The 18,514-nt window shown below is 47.1% G+C and overlaps 2 protein-coding genes across 3 annotated transcripts; one reads left to right on the top strand and one right to left on the bottom strand.

Annotated features, from left to right (window-relative positions):
• Positions 1 to 3: 3 nt before the first annotated feature.
• Positions 4 to 3,907, top strand: MKRN2OS (MKRN2 opposite strand). Its single transcript, XM_033071655.2, has 4 exons — positions 4 to 200; positions 746 to 795; positions 1,324 to 1,486; positions 3,212 to 3,907. The coding sequence occupies exons 1-4, from the start codon at positions 4 to 6 to the stop codon at positions 3,456 to 3,458; spliced, it is 657 nt and encodes a 218-aa protein (XP_032927546.1). The 3' UTR covers positions 3,459 to 3,907.
• A 351-nt stretch (positions 3,908 to 4,258) lies between these two features.
• On the bottom strand, positions 4,259 to 13,559 carry TSEN2 (tRNA splicing endonuclease subunit 2). Of its 2 annotated transcripts, none has more exons than XM_033071653.2 (12): positions 13,507 to 13,559; positions 12,488 to 12,677; positions 11,659 to 11,740; positions 10,951 to 10,987; positions 8,762 to 9,263; positions 8,589 to 8,666; positions 8,070 to 8,120; positions 7,273 to 7,411; positions 6,248 to 6,284; positions 5,497 to 5,608; positions 5,007 to 5,096; positions 4,259 to 4,566 (listed from the first exon to the last, which is right to left on the bottom strand). In XM_033071653.2, exons 2-12 carry the CDS (start codon positions 12,659 to 12,661, stop codon positions 4,507 to 4,509), a joined length of 1,362 nt encoding a protein of 453 aa, XP_032927544.1. In that variant the 5' UTR covers positions 12,662 to 12,677; positions 13,507 to 13,559; the 3' UTR covers positions 4,259 to 4,506. The 2 variants fall into 2 exon arrangements, with proteins under 2 accessions (XP_032927544.1, XP_032927545.1); XM_033071654.2 differs by having other exon boundaries at positions 13,519 to 13,551.
• Positions 13,560 to 18,514: the final 4,955 nt, after the last annotated feature.

Here is an 18,514-nt window from a genome sequence, read left to right as displayed (position 1 = left end):
GCCATGGCGCTGCTGCGCGTGCGCCACTGCCGCGCTCTGCTGTACTGCCGGCGCGTGCCGCCGCGCTGCCCCGCGTGCGGCGGGGACCTGCGCTGCGCCGGGCTGGCCGCCGCGCCTGTCCGCCTGCGCAGCCCCTTCCGGCACGGCCACGGGCAGCCCCGCGCCTTCCTCATCAGGCCCAGCCACGGCACCTTCCTGGAGTAACCGCCAGAGGGCGCTGCGGGAGCGGGAACGGGGCGGGAAATGGGAGGGGAAAGAGGAGTGAATGGGGAACGGGGAGGGAAATGGGGAATGGGAGTGGAGAATGGAAATGGGAGGGGAAAGAGGAGTGAATGGGGAACGGGGAGGGAAATGGGGAATGGACGTGGGAGGGGAAAGGGGGGAGAAAGGGGAGGGAAATGGGGAATGGGAGGGGAAAGGGAGTAGGGAATGGAAGTGGGAGGGGAAGAGGGCGGGCACTGAGATGGAATGGGGCGGGAAAAGGGCAGAAGAAGGGGAGGGAATGGGGAAGGAGATGGCAGGTAAAGGGAAGGGAAAAGAGAAGGGAAGGAAGGGGGAAGGAAATGAAATGGGAAGACAAGGGAGAGGGAAGGACTGGGAATAGGAAGGAAGGGGAAAGGACGGGACAGGGCTCCCAGCCGCTCCGGGACTGCAGTCACCCTTTGGGGTGTCCATGGAGCTGTGCGTGTGCCGGGCCCGACAGGGACACGCATGTCCCTCAGCAGCCCCTCTGCTCCTCCTGCAGCGGCTACGACGGGCACAGCGACCTCCACGTGGGGATCACTAATTCCCAGGGTAAGCAGCACCCTGCACCCCGCAGGAGCCACCCCAGCTGCCACCCCTGCTGCCCTGGGAATTCCAGCTCGGAATATCCCAGCACGGGGTCATTGGGAATGGGCTCACCTTGCAGCAGAGCTCCAGAGCAAATCCATTTAATAACAGGCACTGAATGGAACAAACAGGCGCCTTCCACCCCTGGAATGAAAGGCTAGGCTTGCTTTAAAGGAATTACAGTTTAATTGACTTTAACATGGTTTTTGCTAATTCTAAAAACACCCCCAATTAAAAAACATTTCTTAAAAGCCACATTAAAAATCCTATTGGGTTCTACCTAGCTAGGCCCACCCTGGAAATCAGATGTGTATTTAACACAAAGCCAGGTCTGATTGTTCAAAGAGCCAAACCTTTTTTCAAACCACACTGTGAAAATGTTTTTGCTAGAAGCCAGGCCTGCATTTCCTACAGGGCTGATGGGAAGCTGAGTCAGAAATCCCCCCAAGGGCTCTGTGTGTGCTCCCCAGCAGCCCACTGCTGTGTTTGCAGGCGTGGTGTACAACTACGACCAGGAGGGTGTGCACAGGGCTGCCAGTGGCTGGGAGCAGTGCATCAGCATCCCCCTGGTGCAGCCCGACATGTGGGAGCTCCTGCAGCACTGGGACAAGCTCCTGCAGGAATTCTCCTTGGAAGAGGCCTGGCTCCCTCACAGGTGTGTAGGTAACAGCTGGGGGGGGGTTTGGGATGAGGTTTGGGGCTCATTCAGAGCCTGCTATCCTTTGGGACACACATTCCTGGCAGCCCAGCCTGGATCACCCTCAGCCTGGCCTGGTTGGACAGAATGTTCTGAATTTTAAGTAAAAGCTCTAAAGCAAGAGGTGGCTTTGGGGAATTTTGCATTAAAGCCCCAGTTCAATGAAACGTTACCTGCATGCTGCTGAGTACAAAAGTCCAGGCACAATTCCATAACTATTTTTCTAGGTTTCAGCAGTTTGAGGTGTATTTGCATTTAAAGGCTGAGCACAGTGATGGGATTCTTGCCCAGCTGTTGTTTTTGATATCAGTGGTGAGAAATGGAAACCAGGCTGATTTCCAGCTCTTGATGGTGACAGAGCAGCTCTCCAGGAAAACACCAGTCCTGGGATTGTCCCTCAGTGAGAGCAGCTGTAACAGAGCCTGGGTGTCGCTGAATTAATGTAACCATGATATAAAAGAAAAAACCCATTAAATCAAAGGCATTTTTTAGCAATTCTCTATGTGCTATAAAATTTCAGGAATCAAATATTACCTCCCTAAAGGAGATGGAAAATTTGATTTAGAACAGATTTTTAAAATGTGTACAGAATAGGAAAAGCCATCAGAATTCATGCCACTTTTACAGTTCCATGTAATATTAAAACTGTCTTGATGAAAAAGGCAGAAGGTCAGAGATGTGTGCATCCCTTCTCCAGGCTTTTCCCTGGTTTCCATCTGCCACCTCCTGACACAGGGACCTTTTTCCACAACCACACCAGTGACCACTGAACTGAAAACAACTCTTAATTAAATCCTCTGCTTATTTTTTCAGTGGACAGGAACTGCACCAAACTAATCCTGTAACTCCTTTGGGTTCAGGCCAAGCCTAATTCTGGTTTTCTTGATAGCTTTTCACTTACTGAGGGGTAGTAGAGAACACAACTGATAGAAGGATTTTAAATGAGCTCCCACACACCCGTGGTGGCACACAATTAACTCTGGGGCTGCAGGAAAGAGCTGGTAACAATAGCTGGAAGAGCAAAGGTTAACAAGGTAAAAGCCAAATAAGTATAAAAAATAAGAACTCACTTTCATCAAGCCTTGCAGCCCACTCATTTTTTGCTCAGAGTTCAGGCTGGGAAGAACCACTTGTGATGAATATATTGAACCACTGGGATCCACGGGAAGTTCCTGGAGCGTGTTCCTTGAGTAAACACTCCCCAGGAATGGTGCTGAGTGGGAGTGCCCTGCTGAGGAGGTGTTTGGGGCAGTGGGAATGTCCCTGCTGAGGAGGTGTTTGGGGCAGTGGGGCAGTCCCTGCTGAGGAGGTGTTTGGGGCAGTGGGGCAGTCCCTGCTGAGGAGGTGTTTGGGGCAGTGGGGCAGTCCCTGCTGAGGAGGTGTTTGGGGCAGTGGGAATGTCCCTGCTGAGGAGGTGTTTGGGGCAGTGGGGCAGTCCCTGCTGAGGAGGTGTTTGGGGCAGTCCCTACTGAGGAGGTGTTTGGGGCAGTGGGGCAGTCCCTGCTGAGGAGGTGTTTGGGGCAGTCCCTGCTGAGGAGGTGTTTGGGGCAGTCCCTGCTGAGGAGGTGTTTGGGGCAGTGGGGCAGTCCCTGCTGAGGAGGTGTTTGGGGCAGTGGGGCAGTCCCTGCTGAGGAGGTGTTTGGGGCAGTGGGGTGCCCTGCTGAGGAGTGTTTGTGTCCCCAGGTATGAGGAGCAGCAGCACAACTGCTTCACCTTTGCGCTGGCCTTCGTGAACCGCGTGCGGCAGGGCCGGGGCCGGGAGCCCCTGAGCAAAGCCCAGTTCACCGAGAGCTTCCTGCTCCCCCACACCAGGGAGGCCTCCAGGTACCTCACCCTGCACCAGCAGCTGGCTCACAGAGACATCTACATCGTGCCCTTGGCTGAGCAGGAGCAGGACAGCGTGCCTGCAAACCACAGCTTGCTGGAGTAGCAGTGGGAAAGGAAGGGGTGAAGCTCCCCAGCTCAAGGTTTAAGGCTCAGTGTGGATAAAACCAGCACTAACTTCACCCTGCACCTCGGGGAGGGATCAGGATACTGAGCTTGTGCATTCCAGTGAAGTAACACACAATGGACATAGCGCAGAATTTCCATGGGAACTATTGTTGTGCAAAAATGTTTTCTGATTTAGCATTCCCTGTGTGCTCTGTTCTGCAAAGACACTTCACCCCAGAAATCAGAACTGCTGTGGACTTCAGAGCTCTACAAATGAGTGTGGGAACTTCAGCTGTAGCAAACCAAAATGGCCTTTTCCTGTCACATTTGTTTACTGAGTGAAGAAAAGGGAACATGTGCTTGTGTGCTGCTGAAATCCCAAATCCCTGTCTGACTGTTCATTTCCTTTCCTTTAATTACTAATAAATATACCAACAAATAAATCCAGCCTCTTTGCCTGTCAAGATTGCTCGTTCCATTCTGAACTGCATGGTAAAGGAAAGAAGCCAAGGTGGGAATTCAGACACCTGAAAGTGAAGCTGCAAATCCCAAGGCAAGAAACACATCTCACCCAGATGGGGAAAGGTGCCCAGGCCCCAGGATAAATTTAAATTCTGGGAAGAGTTCTCAATTCTGAACTGTGATTGTAAAAATAAGTTCCAGGATCCCAACTGCAAAAACCCAACCTCTCCCCAAATCCAAATCTCAATTTGCCAAGACTGTGAAGTCACGTTTGTGCTGCCACAATATCAGAAATACCATTCCTAATGACTGCAGTGAAGCCACCACTCAAACATGCACCTTTCTATCTTTTATTTTACATTTTGAGTTGGGACACAGCTTTAATTTTTTCCCTTTCGTCTGTTCAGTTACATTTTACAGTAAAACATTCTCTCCAGTGAACATGATACACCTCATTTTAAACAGCATTTATACCCACCAAGTGAGTATGTTGGTAGGAAATGTACTGAGGCAACAGTTCATCCCAGGATCAGGTAAAATCAACAAGAAGTGCTTTTTAAAGTGGGGTTTTCTTGTGCAGTCAGTTAAAATTCATCCTGCTCACTGCGTTCACGGGAGGAAACCCAACGAGTCACAATCAGCTCCTGAAATAAAACCCAGCAATTCTTATGGAAAAAACCCCAAAGCTACAGGAAATCAGCCAGGATGGGGACTAGGTCTGTAATACTGATGTGTATTATGTGACCAGGGAGGTATTTTAGTAGATGACTGTGTTTGTTCCTGAAGTGAGCTGAACTCTCACACTTTGGCCCTTTTATTTCTGGACTTATCTTAGCCCCTGCCATCTCCACAGGTTTTTTAGAAATCCCTGTTTGCCCATGCAAATGCTTACATGTACAGCATCAGCAACATTCACATTCAGATTAGGAGATTTTAAGTCTATAGAGATCCTGCAATTCACTTTTCATGACTTGGGGCATGAAGGAATTTAATTTGATTGCAGGCATGTGTACAAAACCCCAATCAAGGCAAAGAACAAGGCACAGTTCTCCCGAGGAGCTGCAGAAAAGCAGGAACCACTCACCTGAACCTTGATTCTCTTCATGCACTCTGGGGTTGACATCTCCTCTGCAGTCATGTCAGAAGGTCTGATCAAATAGCACAGCATGAGCTCCTAGGGGCAGCCAGGAAACACAGGAAGTTCAGTGGATTGTGGAAGCACCTTGAGGCTCACACAGAAAATCTCAGGGAAATTTCAGTCCCACTGCTCAAAAGAAAATCCTGGGAGATGGAAAGGGCTTTAAAAACAGAAGTGGCAATCGGGAAACAAGTGTCACTCGGGTCTTCTTGCTGTTCCTCACACAACTTTTAATATTCCTATAGGTGGCAGAACTTTAATAATTATTATTTAATAATAATTCTTCAAGGATTCACCTGAATATTGACAGAGGAAACTACTGGCAGCTCAAGATATTGTTTCAGCAGGGAGATTCTCTTCCCAGCCTCACTCAAAGTCCTGCCCTTTGGAGCCAAACTTTATCATCCCAAAGCTGTTTTTACCCCAGAACTAGTACCTTAGAAGCATTTGCAGTTGTTCTGTTCAGCCCAGACAGGGACATCCAGCTGAAGGGTCTGCGAAGGGAACCTTCAAAATTATCATCCACCAACTCAGCAATGACAGAGTAACTGGAAAACACAGCAGGCAGGCCGAGTCACAGAAAGGGAATTGCCATTTTCTGAAGACAGCTCAAGAACTAGAGGCTAAAGACTGGCATTAAACAATCTGCCAGCTTGCAGGCTGCAAGCTGTGAAATTCAGTCTTTTTTTCTATAAGAAAAAGAGGAGAAATACTGAAGTTGTAGATGTGCCCAATGGTGCCTTCACTCCCCAGCCTTCTGATGTTTGCAGCATTCTCTTTGTTAAAGCCAAGCTGACATTTATAACAAATTTATTACCTAGGAGTTCAACCAGATTAGACAATAAAGACAATTATCATCCCTTAAAAGTTCTCCCAAATGACATAAATTACCCAGACCACACAGTTTCCTAAATCAGTATTAAAAAATCCAATTATTTTCCTGAGTGCACCATCATATGAGTACTAAATCCACTGCAACTTTGAATTTTTAATACCTGTTATTTAAAATTTTAAGAAATGGTGTCATTTAGCTCCTCTGCTAAAAGGATTTTCACACTGCCAGTGTGAACACAGCTGGCAACGTATTTTGAGTGATGAATATGTGCTGAACCAGTGAAGATGCTAAACTGGTGTGAGTGAAATTTAACTGGAAGCAAAGGCATGAGCCAGAAACATGAGTGTCAAACCTGGCATGGTAGAAGGGGGGCCCTTTTCGATACAGCACTGAAATGAAAGAGAAACACCTCAGTTAGATCAGAGTTTCAATCAGTTTCATACCAGGGCCCATCAATATTGACTAATGTTTGGTAAATTTTAATTACACAAGACAAAACTTCAACTCTTCTGAATTCTGCTCAGAATGAGGTTGTCCCAGCAAGTGGAGAGAGGCAAGAGCAGCAGAGTGACTCAGGGCAGGTCAAAGGTAAGGCAGAAGAAGCAGAGGAATTAGCAATTGATGGAATTTTTCAGCAGGGATGATGAATCCAGCCAGAGCTACACACTGACCTAAAGGACTTGCTCAGCACAACCCCCAGACTGTGTCACCACTTCATTAAAACATCTGCTGGGTTGCACACATCCAAAAATATCTCACTTCAATGCACATTCTCCTGTAATAACAGGCATTACTGCACTGCTTATGTTGACATAAGCTAAATGGAGCTCTTGAATTCCTTAGCAAGGACACCACTAATTACTTCTGTAATATTAAATCTCCAACCAATAATCAAAAAAGCCAAGTCCATTCTCTGTCTCCCCCAGAAGCCCCACACAAAGAACCAGTCTTAGCAGTAAGTTCAGCAGAAGTTCAGCTTCTCTTAGATGGGATGAATGAGGTGCATGAACTTTAATGTGAATTGGGATCTGGATTCAAACCTGTTACTCAGAGACTATCACATTAACACTGCAGGAGATGGTTTTAAAAGAGGACAGAGAAAGTTGGGAAGTGAATTTCAGAGCAATCCTGTAGGAATGATGAACCTCATGAAGCACACCAGACCTTCCAAGCTGTCTCTTCACCAACTGGATATGGGATGTTCCTTTCCACTCACATCCCAGCTTCACTGCTAACCCCAAATGTCCTTTGCCAACTGCAAGCAGCAAAGGCTGCTCCTGTCCTGCAGCTCCTCACTGCACTCCTCTCTGGGCCTGGAGCTTTGCCTTGCCTGGAGGGGTGAGCAGGAAATGATCCCATTTTTGGGGAGGTACTCACAGAGATCTGTGCCATACTTCAGCCCCACCTTGGGCACCCAGCCCTTGCCCCTGAAGTAGTGGTAGGCCATGTAGGTGGTTTTGAAATCAGGCTTCACCTCACTGAACACTTCCCACAGCTTCACGATGCTCAGGGGCTCCTGCAAAGCACACAGCAAGGTCAGTGCACTGACACAAACCAGCCCTGCTCTGCTGCACAGCCAAATATCACAGCCAAGTGTCAAATGTCTGTGATCACAGCAGCCAAATACCAAATAGCACAGGCTGCTGCACAGAGCACCAGCTGCAGACACTAAAACACAAAACCCCTAAATTCAAGACAGGAAGCTGGTGCTCCACTGAGTGGGTCTTTTAGGCAGTTCTCTTCCCATAACACCCCTGTTAAAGGAAAGGCTGACAAATCTTAAACTAAAAGCACAGGTTTGAATTATTATGGCATTACATGAATAATAGCTTGATAGAATTAATGTTTAAAGCTCCAATGAATTTGCCATCTCAAGTGTGATTATTCACCATATTATTTCTACTGTATTTCCCACCTAAGTTGCAACACAAATCCTTTCTCTGCAGGCAGACAGTGCTTAATTTTATTTGTCTTGGTAAACTTAAAGCTTTCAGACCTGCATTTCCTAAACAGAAATACCATTACTTGTAAGAAAATCTTCTCAATTCCTCTGTTTGGTATTTCCTCCTCCAGAATTAACAGAACAAATCACTGCCATAGAGGTAAAGATTCAGACCAAACCATATTCAGAGAAAAAGCATACCCAGTAATCCAAAATTAATCCAATGTCTTACCTCACCATAATAAATACTTAAACATCCCAGAGCATACACCAAGAAAAAAGCCTGAAGAAACAAACAGAGTCAGTTTAACTGATAGCTACATTCCTCCTGTAGTTTATACACAAAGCCTTGCAAGCACAAAGGCTTCATTAATTAATTTTCTACAATGCCATCCCTGCTGAAGGCATGGTGTTAAAACTAACACAGAAGTATATTTAGAAGCAGCAAAATCAAAACAGGATTCATATAGACACTGTACTCCTGGTATTTCTATATTAAAGTCCTGTCACTGGTCTCTGTGTCAGTGGGATTACTCACCTAAAGCACACAGGACTGGACCCTACTTTTTAGCCATCTCATGGAATTATCACAGCTTACTAAAGCTAAGTTTAATGACTAAGACAATCCAGGTACTTGGGAGACACAGGAGGACCCTGTATTTTAGAAACATGCTTTAAATGACACTGTAACATAGATAAGGTTTACTTTTTCAGATGAAAAGCAATTAATTTGCACGTATTTGATACATACCTCTTCCAAGCTGAGTTGTAAGTACTCAAAAATCCTAAATGGGTTTTTTCTGCACACTAACACTTCCTTCTTGACAAGCTACAAGAAAAAATGACTATTATTAAAACGTTGAAGTGGAAAAAATACTGAATTCTGAAAGTAGCTTTTTTGAAAAGATCAGGATATTTTCTTACATTCTCTTGTGCATGAATGGAATCATCATCAGGACAGGAGCTTCCTTCTTCCTCGTCTTGCACCAGCACATATTCTGGAGCACATTCCCTTGAGTCCATCCCCTCCCAAGCCCTCTGCTCAGGGCTCTGCTTCACCTCGCAGCCACAGAGCACAGGAGGGTCCCTGTGGCAGGAGCCTTCAGCCATTTCCCTGGAATCCCCCTGTTCCTGCTCCCTGGAGCCACTGCCAGGACCCACGGCTGCATCCCCTCCCTCGTAGCGCCCGTTCTGACCCTCAGGGCTTTGGGCTCCTTCACTGCCAGCAGATTTCCAGCTCAGTTCTGCATTTCCTGGCTTTGGGCCCCCTGTGGTGCAGCTGTCCCCAGTTTGTTCAGCCCCATCCCCTCTGGAGAAGGGCAGCCCCAGGGGTTTGGTGTAATTCTCCAGGATTTTGGTGACGGAGCAGTCGTCGAGGCCCTGCTCCTGCAGGACACTCTTAGCCCACTGCACACGGCGCTGGTACCTGGGGAACACAAGAAATGAGGGATTCCAGGGATTCCATCCTTTCATTAACACCTTGAAACCCCCAGAGGTTTGTCACAGTTCACAAACACCCCTCAGCAGCTGCTGGGCACAAATGTGATCGATGCAATGAGGCTCCAGGTTTTTAGGGAGCTTCATGAACATCAGGACTCTGCTGCCTCCTCTGCCTTTGTTTGGCCTTTTCAATTTCTCAGGCAGCAAACACCATTGCTGAGCCCTGCCCCAGCTGCTGTGCAGGTTCAAGGAGCAGGAACCTCAGCAGGCAGAAAGTCCCTTCTCCCATGAAAGCCTTAAGCCTGAATTCCCCACAAAACCACGCTGGAATTGCAGGATTTAAACATGGAACAAGAGCCCTCTCACTTGAGCTTTTATACAGCCAAGGACTGAGAGCAGAAGCTGCAAAACTCTGCTTTAATTGCCTTGGAAACAGCAATGGCACAGCAGAAACAACAGTGGAAAAATCTCCAGCAGAAACCAAACCCTCAGTTGTATCCCTGAGAAATGACAATAATCCCATCATGAGACACTGACAACTTTCAGCAACTATTTCTAATATTTTTCAATTATGACAGTTTTTAGTGCCTTTTCAGTTCCTTCTCTTGGAAAATAACATTAATATCCAGTTGAAATGTGACTTCACTCTGTGAAAGTGCAAATCTTGTACAGCATTTTTTATTTCCCTGAACAAAATCCTCAGGCAGCAATTTCAGCCCAGGTAACAAAGACAATCAAATGCAAATTCCATGTGTCAACACAAATACAAGACCCCCTGCAGGCTCCTGATAAAGCCGGATAATTCAGTGCTGTGCTCTTTGTTATATAAAAGACATTCCTCTTTGTCCTATCATTTAATTAGCATTTAATTTGCACTTGCCTACTGAGGCAGAGCATTTTGTGCACCAATAAAATCACTTTTATTGATGCTCAGTATCTGCAAGCAGTAGTAACTGCAGCAGCAATAGTAATAATATGGTTACTGTTTTTCTTACCTAGAATCGAGGGTTGCAGGAGCATAATTTTCAAATTCAAGTGAATTTTTTTAGTTATCATAAGATTAAAACCAACTCAGTAACTCAGCTGCACATGCTTAATAACTTACACATTGTTTAATCAGAAAAAAACAAATATGTGGTCCAGCACTCTGTTTTGCAAAGAGTACAAACTACCGATGTTAACTGATACCTAAAACAAGTAAAATATCAATGTATTATACAAGTTCAAGAGCTGCTTCAGCTATACCACAAAAATTCCCTATGGAAATGGAAGAGATACTTGACAAAGCCTGCCTCAGAAACTTCTTTTCCTGCTCCTCATCTGAAGAATGTTTATTATGCTTGTGATTGTTATTAATTAATTACCCATTTGATGCATGCACTCAGCCTTGGCTTCTATTCAGTAATCAACACCTACAAGCTGACATGAAAAACCACCCTGAGCATCATCCCCTACCCCATTTCTACTTCTTCTAAAGGGATTTGTGAATGAAATATCTATAATATTTTATATATATTATAATATATAAGATATACATAATATAAATGAGAGAAGAAATAGAAGCAAGTCACCCTCATTATTTATACACCCAACAACCTGACACCCAATATGAGAAATAGAAACCAGAATAATGTGTTTCCTAAAAACACCAAGAAAAAGGCAAATTAACTTACTTTTGAGATGTAATTATGGGCATGTTTGTGTTAACACCTGTGTAGAGAAAAATCAGACATTGTTTCATCTATATAAAGATGGTTTTGTGTGATATTGATCGATGCAGTGATCTGCAGCATAGGAATTGTCCCCAGTTTCAGTCCTCAAAGCCATTTTGGTCCCACTTTTCAAGCAGGGACATGAAAGAACTAGGAAAAGTACAAATGTAGCAGCCTGTACAGAGAAGAACTAAATACACTTTTTCCTCCAGACAATTATGGAAGGACAGGATGAAATCCAGTGATGGCCTCTGGGACTTCAGTGTCATGGGAATGGTGAGTAAAAAATGAGGTTTTATAGAAACAGCCAAGAGCAGACTGAAAACTTCACCAATTCTTCTCTCATAATTTCATGGACACCAAATTCTGCAGATTAAACCCCAGGAAAATAAGAGGGGGAAAGCCCCAGGATGATCCCTTTACTTCAGTCTTCCCAAGCAACAATTTAGCGAAGGTTTGAGAGAATGCACTAAGGAATTATCCACATGGATTTCATATTGTTAGATTTTTCCTAGGCATGAGAGATGTGGAGAGAAATATAATCTTCACCTGATCCAATCTAGCAGATTATCCTTCTGCAGGTAATTTATAAAAATATACCTTCAGTGAGTGAGGAAAGGTGAGAGGAGCTACCAGAGCAGTGCTGAGGTACAAACAGCCCCCATTTACCTCTCCACTTGGCCTCCAGCAGAGGATCTGAAATGCTGAACACTGGCCTGCTCCTGGACAGGATCCCTTTTCCAAAATAGCCCTGCAAAGGACAGGAAAAACCCAAATTATCTCATGGCACAAAAACTGCTTTCTTTCCCAGTTACAGAGTGTGGAATGGTGAGATCAGCTGGAACAAAGAGCTGAACTCCTGCAGCATTTTGGCTCTGCCTAAGCTTGTTTAGCTGCTGGTGACAGGTTCGGTATCAAACACCTGATTTAACCAAGTGTTTAAATCCCATTTAGCCTGAAGAGAGTTGGGTCTTTTTCCTGGATTCTAAATATTTGTCAGCCAACATCTCCCACAAATGTTTGAAAACAACACTTGAAACCAAGGAGATACCACTGCATTAGAATGCTGCTGAAATGGTACTCAGACACAAAAAACTTAACACAGCTCATTTTACACAGGAATAAATCACTCTGAAGTGAAAAAGATTATACAAGCATTTATAAAACATTACTATTTCAACTCCCTGTGTGCTACAAAAAAGATGCTTTGAAATGTTGCATAAAACGTTGAAAGGAGACACAAACATAAAGGCTTTCCAGCCATTTCTTAGCTCACAATGTCACTTCATTCCAAAATTTATTTGCTTGGATAAGAAAGACTTTCCACATTTGATACAGAATATGCTTTTTTTTGTACTGATTTTAGGAGAGAAGGGAAATATGGAGAATCATGGGAGGCTGAAGGGGCAGGAAAGCATAAAGGCAGCAGATTTGAACCAGCATTATGTTTTACCTGCATTTAAAATACAACAAATATTGTGCAAACAGGGTGCAGCACCTTGTTGTAGAGCTGTTCAATATCCTCGGGGTTCCTCACGATCACATTGTTGTTAATGATCTCAGCCTGGCACAGTCTGAAATCCTTCCCCCCCACATCCACAGGAAAGGGAGCTTCATACGACTCAAAAACTCTTCTTTTCCTTCTCGGGGGGTGAAAAACTGCTTCTGCCATTTCTTAATTTATCCTCCTAAGAAGTGGAAAGAAAAGATTTAACACTCAGGAATTAAGGTTCACCCACTTTTCTGTGTTTCAGCAAGACATCTTCTACAGTAGCAAATTCTCCGTGGATCCTGCACGGTAACACAGGTTTAATTCTGTAACTCTTAGACCAAACAAACACAGGCAGCCATGTGCTGGAGATCTCTGATCTGGCTCTGGGGCATCCAGGTAATCTCCACGCCCCGGAGTTTATAGAGGAAGCTCCAGCAAAAAAGGAGTAAAACACATTCAGGAATAAAGCAAGGGAATGAACGCAAAAGCAGAAACCATCCAAATAAATAAATATGAAGCGTTCTGAGCAGCGTGAGCTCCAGGAGCGTTCAGACAGAGCTGTCAGAGCAGGAAGGGATTGCTGGGCTGTGTGTGCAGGCCCAGGGTCGGCTGGGTGCTCCTGTGGGTCCATCCCAGCTCGGATATTCCGAGATATTCACAGATTTCTGTGCCTGGCACTCAAGGAACACATCCTGGGAAAAGCCGTGCCTGGCAGCATTCCCTGCCTTACACCGGGACCCGCCTGGAGAGGGATGGCGGCACCGGGAACCCCTCAGGGATGGCCGGGATCCTCTCAGGGCTGCACCGGGATCCCCTCAGGGCTGCACCGGGATCCCCTCAGGGCTGCACCGGGATCCCCTCAGGGCTGCACCGGGAACCCCTCACGGCTGGCCGGGATCCCCTCAGGCTGCAGGACCCGCACGGGTCCCGGACTGTCCCAGTGGGGTTTAAGGGGCACTGTCCGGTCCGGGCTATCCCGGGCAGACCGAGCCGGGCCGTTCCCGCCGCCCGCGCGCACCACGCACCGTCACAGTCACCGTCACAGTCACCGCCGCCACCGCGCCTGCGCCCTGAGCCCTGGCGGGAATGGCCCCGCCCCGAGCCCCTCTTACCCCGCCCCGAGCCTCCCTTACCCCCGCCCCAGCCTGTCTTGGCCCCGCCCCAGCCCGCCTTGCCCCCGCCCCTAGCCTGTCTTGGCCCCGCCCCGAGCCCGCCCTGGCTCCGCCCCTGCCCCGCCCCGCCCCGCCCCGCCCCACCCGCTCCATTCCCGGTCTATCTTCATTCCCGGTCTCTGTCCATCCCCAGCCCGCTCCATTCCCAGTCTCTCTCTATCCCCGGTCCCGCTCCATCCTCGCCGGGGTTCGGTCCCGCTTTGTCCTAGCCCAGAGGGAGATCCGGTCCCTCCCGTGGGGTTCTGGTCCTGCTTCACCGGTCCCTCGCCATCCCTGCTGCAGGGGGGTTTTCGGTCCCGTTCCATCTCCGCCCATCTCGGTCCCGCTCCATCCCAGATCCCTCTCCATCCCCGCGTGCGGGCCCGGTCCAGTTCTGGCAGAGGTGGGGACACGGTGTCCCGGTCCCGGCTGCCCGCTCCCAGCAGGGAAGGACGGGGAATGTGCTCCCGGCTCCGCCGCCGGGATGCGGTGATGTTCCCGCCGGGATGCGGTGATGTCCCCGTGTCCCCGCCGGGATGCGGTGATGTCCCCGCCGGGATGCGGTGATGTCCCCGCCGGGATGCGGTGATGTCCCCGCCCCACGAGCAGAGGCAGGAGAAACAGGGGAAGATGATTTATTAGCGGTGTGAGGACGCAGGGACAATGTTCCACTCTTTTGGCTCAGCCCGTGGTTCAGTGGCCACCCTGACAAGGCACTGCTGTCCCACCAGGTGAGGCTGATCCTGCAGCTCAGAGCCGGCTCTGCAGGGTGTGCTTCTGAAACAATAAAATAAAATCACCTGAATAAAATACAAAGCATTTTCACAATTCAGGACCCAGTATCCCTTTTTCTACAGCTTGAGCCGTGCTCATCAAACCCACAGTCACAGCTCCACCTGCTCCTGTTTTGAGGTAACCCTGGGAGGTGCCACTGTCATACAAAGAGGATCAAGACAATTTGGCTCCAGGGACAGACTCTCGGCACAGAATTGATTCCCAGCAGAAATCAGTGAATCCCCTGATGAGAAGTTGTAATAATACGTCCTTCTTAGGAAGTATTTTATCTCTCATTCCTGTTTTTATGGTGAACCAAAGGGCAGTAGTCACAAGGCCAAGAGTGGTTACAAGGCCAGACAGGAATTATTGCACAAAACGTGAGAATACTCAGCTTGTGTATTGCCTACAGAGGTTCACTTGATACACCAGCTCAGGACTTTTAATTTGTTTTGATATTAATTCACATAAGAAGTGTTGAAACCAAACCTCAGAGGGACCTGATGTATTCCTGTCACCAAATACAGAGGTGCTCTGGTAACTTCAGGCTCATTCTCAGAGCTCTGCCATTAAAATACCCAAATTAAAATATGCCAGGCAACAAAATGAAAGTGACCCAGCATCAAGGATGTCACTCTGATTCAAAATTCCTTCTAAATCAGTCAAATGAAGTCTCACTTGAATGAAAGTGGGGTTTATCTCTGCTGGCTGTGTCTGTATTTTCTCTTTGTGCAGACACATTTACTATGAGATGTTCACTGCAGGGAGAAGCAGACAAAACACGAGGAGCTACAGGCCACTCACATTTCATTATCAGTGTGCAGCCTTGGAGGGAGCCCACAGCCAGACCCTCAATTAACTCAGTCACACTTCTATTTCTTCAACCAAGTATCTGCCCCTGTTCCTGATAAACCCAAATTGTGCTGCAGACAGAACTTGCTGTCTGAAGGACAAGCTTCAGATGAGTCACACCACGTTTCTTTTATCTATCAATTTCTTCTATCAATGACTGTACAGACACTCTCCCAAATGTTTGCAGGCTCCCATTTTATGATGAGGCAGCAGATGAGCAGGCAGCACCCCAATGTCAGGCTCTGAACTGCAGCCCTCGAGGTCACGGTGGAGCCCAGGGAGGCAGGAATGTCACACTGCTGCCATGGGGAGAGGGACAAGGCTGAAATAATCCAGCCTAGGAATGGCAAAATGCACAAGACAGACCTGCACTGTCCTGGAGGACCGCTGGAATACGGGAGGAGTAAAATATATTGCAAAATAATATAAAAATGCAAAAAAACCACCCCAACTCACAGCGTTCCTGTGAGTGAGGACAACGCTGAGCATTGTACTGAGGCTGGGATTGTCACTGGGACTTTTCAGAGCAGGTTAAACAAACATCTCTTAGGAACAACAGAAATAAAGCTAATCCTGCCTCTAGACACAGGGCTGCACTAAGAACACTGGAGACCCCTTTCCCGGGAGTTTTGGGCATTTGCTTTCCCTTCCCGGAGCGTTCCTGCTGTGCCCTGCAGGGAGAGGCCGAACGCCCGCAGCTCCTGCCGAGCATCCCTCCACCTCCCTCCCTGTGCTGGGAATGGCAGCGTGGGGACAGAGAATCCCGTGTTGGCTCCGAGCATCCCTCCACCTCTCTCCCTGTGCTGGGAATGGCAGCGTGGGGACGGTGAATCCCGTGTTGGCTCCGAGCATCCCTCCACCTCTCTCCCTGTGCTGGGAATGGCAGCGTGGGGACGGTGAATCCCGTGTTGGCTCCGAGCATCCCTCCACCTCTCTCCCTGTGCTGGGAATGGCAGCGTGGGGACGGTGAATTCCGTGTTGGCTCCGGCCGATTCACTGCTCTAACGCAGATATTCAGTTGCTTGCTGTTTCTTGATGCTCAGCTGATTCATTGCGCTGTTAAATTAAGGTGCAAGCCAATGTCAGCTTCCCGGCAAGGCTGATAGGGCTCTTCCCTAAATCCCCGTGGCTGCAACCCTTCAACCCTGGCACAGCTGCCTTTGCTGCCTGACTCTCAGTGTCCCATTGTGTGCACTGCCAGCCCCAGCAATTCCAAGCTGTATGGATATAAATATGGATTTGTTATGGCATCCACAGGAACCCCTCTGAACTCCCAGTATCTTCCCGGGGGAAGATGCTCCTGCTCTGTGCTGTCACAGGATTTCTCAGGCCCTGGTGGAAGAATAGAGCTGAAAAGCAGCTCCAGTGGCAAGACATGATCTCCCTGCCAGGCTCACTGAACTCCTCCTGTGACCACACACGTGGTGGTTTCCTTTAAAATCTGCACAACATTTGCAGAGCTGTGCTCTCAGCCTGTTTGTGGTTTGTGTCCTTCCACAAGCACTGCTCCATTGCAAAGCCCATCTGGAATCATTTGGAAGAAATATTCAATTTCTAAAATAGGAGCTCATTTTGTATTATATGAACTAATATTTAACAAGTAATATTAACTAGTTACTGTGCTGTGAAGTTGCTACCCCAGTAAAATGGAGTTGCCATGTGCAGGAAGGTACAGAGGAGTTTTGTAATCCAAGGTGGTTTTTTGAGTGTTTGGGAATTTTAGAGGCAGTTGGGAGTTAATTCTCAGTCCTACCTCAGCCAAAACATACAGGCCAGGTACTCCTTAAATACATATTTTACATTCTTAGGCTTATTAAAAGAAACAGAAATGTCAGCCTGTAAAACTATTTGCCCATGTAGAAAGCAACTCATAAAATCATAAAAGAATGATCTGTTCTTACAGTGTCTTTAGGTAATTTTGGAATCCGTGCCAAAAAAAAAAAAAAAAAGGTTTTTGCATGGAATCCCATGAAATTCAAGTAATGATTTGTCATTTTAATAATTTCTGTCTGGTTTTGACAGAACGTTCCTGTAAAATTTTGTTATCCCATCCGAGTTTTAATCCACAAAACCCCCACGACAACACTCTCCTTTCTGAATAAAGCCCTTCTCTTTCTCACAAGGTGATGTGGACAGCAGTGGGAGGATGGGCTGCAGTTATTTACATTAGCCAGTTCCAGTTTCCCCAGACTGACAGAAATTCCCATGGAAATTCTGGTTACATTAACTTTGACAGAGATATGGGACTGTTTTTGGAAACTAAAAAAAAAACCCCCAACAACTAGGGAATACTTTTCATTTTTATTAACATGCAGCATCTTAATTTTGTTTATTAAAGAAATAAATCAAGGTTAGTTTCTGCTTAGTTTCAGATGATTTTCGCAGGAGACAAAAAAAGAGAAGTCAAATATTGGCCAAGCATCAGCCCAGTGAGGAATCCCATAATAGCAGCAATCCCGAGGTGGATGGCAGTGAAGGGAACAGCATGAGAAAAGAGGACTTTAGAGATGAGTATGTCCTGAGTATATTTACTTCAGACATGGACAGTGATTGTGTGTTCTTGGAGATCAAACACACTTGGATGTGGAATTCTTGTAGGATCCATCCCATCCCATCCCATCCCATCCCATCCCATCCCATCCTATCCCATCCCATCCCATCCCATCCCTCTGAGGGCATCACAGTCACTCTTTGTCCTCAGTTTGTATTCTAGATTTGAAAATTATTTGTTTGAAAATGATGTGAACTTTAATCTTCTCTGCATCCAGTCTCCCCAAAGCCACTGCTTTCCTTCTCCCCCTGGAAACAAATGCAAAAGCTCTGATTAGGGGCACTTAAACCCCCTGATTTCCACCCAGCCCTGGAGCTCCATTGCTAGATTTATTTACCTTTTGCTGAAGAACCATTTGTTTCTGTGTGGCTCATTAGCTTTTCTGCTCCATCAGTGCCCTGGGTGAGCTGTTCAATGAGGCAAAGCTTCTGCTTGGCCAGATCCTGACTCCATCCCCTTCACCTCGTGTGGCTCAGCGCTGGGCTGGGCACAAAACCCCAGGTTCCAGCAGGATGAGCTGTAAAAGTTCATGTTTTGGTGATATTTCAGTTGGGAAGAGCACAGTGAGGGCTGGGTGTCTCCACTAGGTGTCCATGTTTCAGCAATTTTCATTTAGGGCTCCGCTCAGCCCTGTGCAAAATGCAGAGCAATTGTTCTGCTCCACTGCAAGATGTAAATGGGAGATAGATTTTCATATTAGTCAAG

This window comes from Catharus ustulatus, chromosome 13 (genome assembly GCF_009819885.2).
Source record: "Catharus ustulatus isolate bCatUst1 chromosome 13, bCatUst1.pri.v2, whole genome shotgun sequence".
Lineage (NCBI taxonomy): Eukaryota > Metazoa > Chordata > Aves > Passeriformes > Turdidae > Catharus > Catharus ustulatus.
Note: the sequence above shows the minus strand (reverse complement) of the source record. Positions and strands in the feature narration are given on the sequence as shown.